Genomic DNA, 8,547 nt, shown 5'->3' on the forward strand with positions numbered 1-8,547 from the left:
TCTTTTGGATATACCTATATATTTGTAGGATCAGAAGAATTAATTATTCTATCTACCTGTCATATACTCTAACAGCTTTGTTTTTTCGGTTTCCGTTCTATATAGCTGAGCATAGTTGTAGGCCTAATGCCATAGAGCGCTTTGGGGAGGTAAATGAAGCATTCCTAACTGATGGTCTACTCCACATATGACAGTCCCATAGAGATCCCAAAGTTCCTAACTAGTGTCTAAACATCTGTAAGCAGCTTGCTTTTATTTACACAGTTTTGGTTGGCTATAGTGCAATTGCCAGTTCTGAGGTTTGCCTCCCTAAAGTTGTCGATGCTATTGTTTATGTCTCCATCAATCTCCATGTACTCTGACTTGCTGACGGTGGATGAACTACGGCGGCTGGAGTTGGTTTCGGACGGGATGTTGGGGTTGCTGACGTTGAGCAGCTGGGCCTGCTCTTCTCCCTCGGTCTCCCTGTGGTAGAAGTAGTTGAAGTTGGACACAATGACAGGCACTGGGAGCGCAATTGTCAACACTCCGGCGATGGCGCACAGAGATCCCACGATCTTGCCTCCTATAGTGACCGGGACCATGTCCCCATAGCCCACAGTTGTCATGGACACAACAGCCCACCAAAACGCATCCGGGATGCTGCCAAAGTAGGATCCTTGCTCCTCTGCCTCAGCAAAGTAGACTGCGCTGGAGAACAAGATGACTCCAATGAACAGAAAGAAGATCAGTAACCCCAGCTCTCGCATGCTGGCCTTGAGGGTCTGCCCCAAAATCTGAAGTCCTTTGGAGTGTCGTGACAGCTTGAAGATCCTAAACACCCTGACCAGACGGATCACCCTGAGTATGGCCAGAGATGTTGCCTGCTCCCCCACCACTTCGCTGTCTGGGTCTTCAGCCAGCTCGGTGCCAAGTGTGATGAAGTAAGGGATGATGGCCACTATGTCGATCATGTTCATCATGTTCTTGAAGAAGGCCGGTTTACTTGGGCATGCCAGAAAGCGTACTATCAACTCAAAGGAGAACCAGATTATACAGAGTGTCTCAATGACAAAGAAGGGGTCAGTGAGAATATTTGGCTTTATATAAATGGTAGTGTTCCCCACGATTTTAGGTGTTGGGTCCTCTTTCAGCTGTGGTAAAGTCTCTAAACAAAATATGACTATTGAAATCAGAATCACCATCACAGACACTATGGCAATCCCTCTGGCGGTGCCAGAGCTTTCTGGATGCTCGAAGAGGAGCCAAATCTGACGCTGGAACTCCTTCTCGGGTAAAGGGCGCTCTTCCTCCCTGATGAAACCCTCATCCTCACGAAACTTCTCCATCGCGTCCACTCCCAGCTCGTAAAATTTTATTTCTTCTGAAAACATATCCAAAGGAACATTCACTGGTCTTCTCAGCCGACCCCCAGACTGGTAGTAGTAGAGGATGGCGTCGAAGCTCGGGCGGTTTCTGTCAAAGAAGTACTCGTTTCTCAGAGGGTCAAAGTACCGCATCCTCTTTTTGGGGTTGCCCAGCAACGTCTCTGGAAACTGGGAGAGAGTTTTCAGCTGCGTCTCAAACCGGAGACCGGCTATGTTGATGACCACCCTCTCGCAGCATTCGTGGTCGCCGTGGTCTGGAGGGTAGGTGTCCTGAGGGTGGCCAGGGACAGCCGAGGTCTCGTCCATGTTATCTCCCGCTACTACGGTCATTTTGGGAGGAGGAGGTGGAAGAGGAAAAGAGGAAGAGGAGGAGGAGGAGTTGTGTCGGGATGTCGGTTAGTCTGACTGAACAGGCATTCAGGTTCGGGGGGAAATTTTCCACTCCTCAGCTTCCCACACCCCTTCAGTTGTTGGAGACGTCCCCTGATATGAGGGGGCTGGTTGGCTGCTTTGCCTCAGTGCGGCTCCACTGCGGTTCTCGCTGACTTGACCATTGCTGCTCTCCAGTGCATCTGCTGCTGTTGTTGCTGCTGCCTCTGTCACCCAGAGAGGGAGAGAGAGGAGAGAGAGAGAGAGGGAGGGAGGGAGAGGGAGAAAGAGAGAGGGAGAGGGAGGAAATAATAGGATCAAACTGCCAAGATATTTGCTTGCTCAGCATTTTCTGCACTTTATTTATTTATTTATTTACTTCAACCAGCCTGCAATTAGTGCAATCACCCAGTGGTAAAGGCAAAAGCTCTCTAGTCATCTTCTTGTATAGTTTTTTTTTTTTTTTCACTTTGTCTTAAAATCCCTATAAGTAATTCAGTACATATTTTATCTCCTGGTTGTCGGTTCTGCTCCTCTGACATTCATATGGATGTTTACGTTAGTTTGTCATAGAACTGCAGTGTGTCTGTGTCTTAAAGGAGCTTGGCAGGGATCTGTCCTACGCCACTCTCTCCAGTCTGAATTATGATATGACGCATAACATTTGATACTGATATTATGGCAACTGATGTTTTCTACATGTTCTCTGTCTATGGGCCTAATGCGCTGCAGAACAGACACGATCCAGCCTTAAGAAAGAGAGAAAACAATGCAGCAGTAGAGTGTTATCTTTTAGGTGAAGAGCAGCTGTCGATGAAAAATAGTCACCTAACGGATATCTGTTGTATAAATCAGCAGTTTTTTTTTTAGGCTTACCGTATAGGTCGTTCTTGAAAGGTCTTGAATGCCTCTTATCCTCGGGTAAAATCATCCAACAGCGGGGCACCAGTGGGTGTCATGTGGCAACTTCACATTGCACCTACTAAAGAAAAAAAAAAAGCCTAGAGCCTTGCTGTGCTCTTCACCATCCCAACTGTGTCCGTCACAATGAAAGCGCCCTCAGACGAGATAAAACAAAGATGGAAATCAGGTGAGTGTGGTGAGGAAAGCCTGAGATGGAAACGGGGCGAAAAAAGGAGAGAGATAGAGAGGTTTTTGCAAAGCTGCAGCGTCGGTAGCTGCTTGCGCGGCGGCACGGTGGTGTGAACAGCCTCCAGTTTACCGCAGGAGGAAATCTTGCGCTGCAGTTCAGGGGGGGAGATACATTAAGGGGGCAACAAGCGAGCCCTTGTCATTTCCAGACATCACTGCATCAGCAGAAAATCTACTGCTTTTTTTGCGAGTAGACAAGATGATGAGCTGAATGTGTTTTCAGAGCGGCTCGGAGAGCGGAATAGAAAAAAGATCATCAAAATGGATAGTGGAGAGACAGTCAAGTGCAGCAGGAGGAGCAGCAGCAGCAGCAGCAGCAGCGAGGTCCAAATGTTTTCTCCACACCGTCAAGCATGTTCTGCTGTGCATTTTACATGCGAGTGCAGGGGAGGTGAGGGGAAAGAGAGGAGTGGAGAAGAGAGGAGAGGGAGGGAGAGAGGGAGGGAGGGCAGGAGGAGGAGGAGGAGTTGGAGGGTTTCGACGCAATGCAGACCGGCTCTACTAAAGCACGCCGCCAGAAGTTCTCCATATACACCACAAAAACAAGAGCGCTTGTGTGCCAGCACTGGCGCAATTCCACTGCAAAGGACAATTGGTAACAAAAACCTCTCAATCCACACTATGCAGCATCTGAGATGTTCTCTCGTTTTAAAGCTTTTAGTCCGTCATCAGCGAGCCGAGAGGATGAAAACAATCACCTCTCCATCCCATCACTCCCACACTGAGGGAACATTGGGTGTGTGAGGGAATGATATGCGCCAGAGAGAGACCAGGTCTGAATCTCTACAGTAACTTTACTAATGAGCAGACAGATTTTTTTTTTTTTTAAACGTCATCATTGTGTTTGCAGAGCAGCTCTCACGTGCAGGTCTAAATGTCCAATATCTTTAATAGTGACTGAGTTGCAGCGTTTTCTCCCAATGCGCCTTCATCACTACACTTGTCCACAGAGGCCTGGATGATGATGATGAGGATGATGATGAGACAAACGGTGACTTTGGTGTAACTTTGTGTTGAGTGGGCTGATGCTCTGCAGAGGCCGCGGGATCAGTTTCAGCACCACGGACAGAGTCACAAAACCACACACACCTCTAAAGACAATAAGTTGTTACAATTACAACACATTATCATAAGAAGCTGTTATGCTGCTTATTTGTGTGTGTGTGTGTGTGTGTGTGTGTGTGTGTGTGTGTGTGTGTGTGTGTGTGTGTGTGTGTGTGTGTGTGTGTGTGTGTGTGTGTGTGTCTGAATGACTGAAAAACACACATCAGACTTCTGCCTCCAGGTAAACGTAAATAAAGCCCCCTCTGTTTATCAGCACAGCATTTAATTAACTTCACTACTTCTGTCACAACACAGCTCTGTTTCTGTGCCCTGACTCTCATCATCCACAGCACCAACACAGATATAATGTACTCAGCTAATTAGACTAATGGACCTGAATTTGAAATTCTTCCACATAGGCTACAGTATGACCTGCTGCTGACTCGGTCTGATCTGTGTTACCCTGAGAATGAACACACAACCAGTGGTATATGTTTTCTGATTCGTAATTTATTTATAAAAAGGATTAAGTTAAGTTCACATACATGTTTAAATTAGAAAAATAAATATTTCATTACATTTAAAATTCACAATGAATCCATGTCATGCAGACATTGCACTATAATGCTTCTGGCTATGTTGTTTACAGCGGGCTGCAGTCAAATCTGAATATTTGTAACAACACGGAGGTAAGTTGCTTTTTCCAACTTTGCATTATAAGCTGCATAAGAAAAGGGGAAATACAGATTTTTTACAAAAACGCAGTATGTACACAAGGCTTTTTATACAAGGAAAGCGTGGTCATTTACAAAGCCTACACAAAGAATGTTGTTGTTTTTTCTACTGATGACACTGTCCATACACACAATGCGTCTCCACCGTGAGGTCTCTGTAGGCTACATCACTGGCAATTCAAGAAAATGATCCAACAGTCTGGAGAAGAAGAGAATGCCACACTTGTATTTTGTTGCTTCATTTAATCGCCTGCCTCCTGCAAGTTAAGCAGAAAACAGATCTCACTGTGTGAACATTAGCAGGTGAGAGGAAGCAGTCAAGCGCCCGCTGAGCTTAGTTCACTATCACAAGCATCCGGATACACAGTGAGTCACAGAACACGGCCTCGGAGGATTAAGCCTAAATCAGTCAGGACCAGCTGCAACAGCGCGGAGATACTCCAGCTCAAGTGTTAATTTTACACACCGTGGATCCAGAGCAGAGGAGTTAATCATCCACAGAGTGGCGCTCCCTGCTCACTTATCCTGTCTGCTGTATTACAAGCCCCAATAATAGAAAGTAATAGAAAGTTTTTATGCATTATGACTATAGGCATTTTCATAATTGTGAGTAGAAAAAAAAATCCCGTAATGAAAAAATATTTATGATCTGATTGATTGAGTTACAATGAAAAACAGACCAAACTGAACATATAATGTCCTGAGTGCTGCAGCAATCACGTGCCATTGTGCAGAGGCCATCAGAAATTAGAGCAGAGAGGAAGGATTTTTAAAAAAAAAACTCCAACTTTTTTTTTGTTTTTTGGGCAAAATAAGTTTACATAATATCCACTTGTGTGTGGGTGACGCCATGCTGCACGGTGGCAAAAGCCCATGTGTTTACGCACGAGGACACGTTCAGTGTGAGAAGTAAACAAGCGCCAGGCTGCTCGTGGCAACAACAGTGGGAACACTGAACATCTTCTCAGTCTATATGTCTGTGTTCCTATACGTTCGCCATGCGCTATGGGTGCAGAGAGCAGCTTATGGCTTTTGCGTCACTGGCGCTTTGACGCATGGCTGATCTTTTATCCAAGGCCTTGGCATTGGAAAAACGCGTGGCTCGTGCTGCCATGTCTTTGTGGGTAAACAAAAGGAAACCCCTCTGCCCCTGTCAACTATGTACTTTTCATATGGATCAAATACCGCTGATGTTGCTGCTGTATTTCAAAAAATATTCCATGTGCGTTTTATTGTGAACCGCAGGGGTTCCCAAATGTTTTCACTTTGAGGTTTCCCGAGTATAATGCTTTAGTTCACTGCTTCCCACTTATTGTTTGTACTTCACCAGCAGCAGCCCCACATGAGAAAACATACGAAGTTATGGCAGTGGGAGGAATGGTTTTCTCATCTGGGGAATTAAGTTGGAGTGAAATGAAGCCAATTCCCACTGCTGCGAATATCTGGGACTCCACGTTTGGGAAACCTTACATAACGTCGTGCGTAAAACACCTGCAGCATCCGACATGGAGAGGCCTAAGCTGCGTGTTCATGTTGAGTGGAAGATAACTCACCAAAAAAAACAACCCATCTTCTTTATACATCTGTCAGTTTCCCCGTGTACGTCTCCAGTGGGTTTACGTTTGGATATGTCAGAGTGTCCAGGTCGTCGCTCCCCTGGTAGGACTCCGTTTTGGAGATGAGCGACTGGTTACTTTTCTTTGAATCAGAATCATTGAAGGAGATTTGTTCCTGCTGCCCGCAGGTCACGTGCACGTACTGAACATTTTCCTCATCCTCGTTCTCTCTGTGGTAGAAGTAATTGAAATTGGACACTATGACAGGCACTGGTAAAGCTATGGTGAGTACTCCAGCGATGGCGCACAAAGATCCAACGAATTTCCCCCATATGGTGGAGGGACACATGTCTCCATAACCAACTGTGGTCATTGTCACCACAGCCCACCAAAACGCATCAGGTATACTTGAAAATCCAGACTCGGGGTCTTCTGCTTCTGCAAAGTAAACTGAACTGGAGAATAAAATCACTCCGATGAGCAGGAAGAATATGAGCAGTCCCAGCTCCCTCAGGCTGGCGTGGAGCGTTTGGCCGAGAATCTGGAGACCCTTGGAGTGCCTGGAGAGCTTAAAAATCCTGAAAACTCGGACCAGACGGATGACCCTGAGTATGGCCAGAGACGCAGCCTGCTGACTGCTGCCCTGATGCTCTGCGAGATCAAGGCCCAGGGTGATGAAATACGGAGCTATAGCCACCACGTCGATCAGATTCATGAGGTTTTTAAAGAAAGCTGCTTTGCTGGGACACGACAGAAACCTCATGGTGAACTCAAAGGAGAACCACACAATGCAGAGTGTCTCCACCATGAAGAAGGGGTCTGTGAACGGGCTGGGCGCTTTGCCATGCTCGCTGCCATTGACGTGGTTCTCCGGCGCTGGGGGCACTTCTCTGAACTCGGGTAGCGTCTCCAAGCAGAATATAACAATCGATATCAAAATAACCATAACTGACACAATTGCGATCATCCTCGCGGGTCCTGAGCTCTCCGGATACTCAAACAGGAGCCACAGCTGACGCTGGAACTCGTTGGTTGGCAGCGGGCGGTCCGGCTCTTCCCTCGACAAGCCCTCGTCTTCTCGGTACAGCTCTATGGCCTCCTCCTCGAGTTCATAAAACTTTATTTCTTCCAGGAAAATATCCACAGGTACGCTCACGGGCCTCCGGAGCCGCCCGCCCGACTGGTAATAATAGAGGACGGCATCGAAGCTCGGCCTGTTCCTGTCAAAGAAGTATTCGTTTCTCAGCGGGTCAAAGAAACGCATCCTTTTACGCGGGTCTCCCAGAAGCGTGGTGGGGAAGCGGGAGAGGGTTTTTAACTGCGTCTCAAAACGCAGGCCTGAGATGTTGATGACCACCCTCTCGCTGCACTCCTGGTCCGCTGCTTCCAGGTCAGCAGCATCTTGCGACAAAGGAGTAACGACCACAGTCTCGTCGTGGTTCTCCTGGGACACCACAGTCATCTTTTTTACCCCTCCGAGGGTAAATCCGTCACTCACCTCCTCGGTGCCTTCCTCTTGCCCTTTAGCCCGTGCGTCCTCCCAACTCTCTTTCTCATGCAGCCGCCCCCAGACCCAGGCAGAGTCCCCCCACTTCTGTCGCTCCCAAAAAAAAAAAAAAAAAAGTCCCAACACTTTAAATTGTTGATATCCAAAATCGCCGCGTTGTTGATTTACACCGTCCTTTTGTCAGATTAGTGCCTCTGAACTGTCAACTTTCAATGGTGCAGACAGATCTCCACTTGCATAAGCTATACCGATGGTTAGAGATGGCTATCATATTCACACCATTTTAAACTCCAAAGCCCTCCCCAAGTTGGAAGACCAGATGACACTTGCTGCTGCTGCTGCTGTCCCTCTCACACTCACCCGCTTCTCCGTGGCACTGCAGGGACTTCCAAGTAAACATGATGTAGCCTCACACATGTAATCTTTTACATCAGAGTTGCAAGTTGCATGTTTGAAGAAAAAAAATAAGTATCCCAAAGTCTTTGTATTGTTTTGTTCAGAGAAAGGTCCAATGTGTTTTCAGATCCACAGTCAGACACAGAAATGGAGGCTGTCACCCAGCAGCAGGTCTCTCATTCATGAAATCATGGGGCTATTCTTGTCACAAGGGGAACCTCCAGGACCCGTCCCATGTCTGCTTTGGGTCACAGCCCACCGTTTTAGAAACAAGTGAACATGATAAATAGATGTAGCTTGTTAAAGTGCAGTGATGCTTGTTTTCCTGCAGTGACATATTAAATGCGTCTTGAGGTAAATGAGATGAAATAACTTGAATGCTTTGAAGCAGAGGGCCGTATAACCAGGGGCCCTGCTGGACC

At 46.9% G+C, this 8,547-nt stretch overlaps 2 protein-coding genes across 2 annotated transcripts; both read right to left on the reverse strand.

Moving 5' to 3' along the window:
• Positions 1-227: 227 nt before the first annotated feature.
• Positions 228-1,697, reverse strand: LOC310987858 (potassium voltage-gated channel subfamily A member 1-like; the record flags this gene model as incomplete). The annotated part of the gene is made up of 1 exon (XM_083974317.1): positions 228-1,697. One exon carries the CDS (start codon positions 1,695-1,697, stop codon positions 228-230), a length of 1,470 nt encoding a protein of 489 aa, XP_083830443.1.
• A 4,199-nt stretch (positions 1,698-5,896) lies between these two features.
• On the reverse strand, positions 5,897-8,252 carry LOC310987853 (shaker-related potassium channel tsha2-like). The gene has a single exon (XM_083974311.1). The coding sequence runs from the start codon at positions 7,682-7,684 to the stop codon at positions 6,242-6,244; it is 1,443 nt and encodes a 480-aa protein (XP_083830437.1). The 5' UTR covers positions 7,685-8,252; the 3' UTR covers positions 5,897-6,241.
• Between the last annotated feature and the right edge of the window lie 295 nt (positions 8,253-8,547).

Source organism: Trachurus trachurus, assembly GCF_905171665.1.
Source record: "Trachurus trachurus genome assembly, chromosome: 6".
NCBI lineage: Eukaryota > Metazoa > Chordata > Actinopteri > Carangiformes > Carangidae > Trachurus > Trachurus trachurus.

Bases quoted from the DNA above. Each gene is read 5' to 3' on its own strand.
- LOC310987853 (XM_083974311.1), bottom strand. From the start codon at position 7,684: ATGACTGTGGTGTCCCAGGAGAACCACGACGAGACTGTGGTCGTTACT.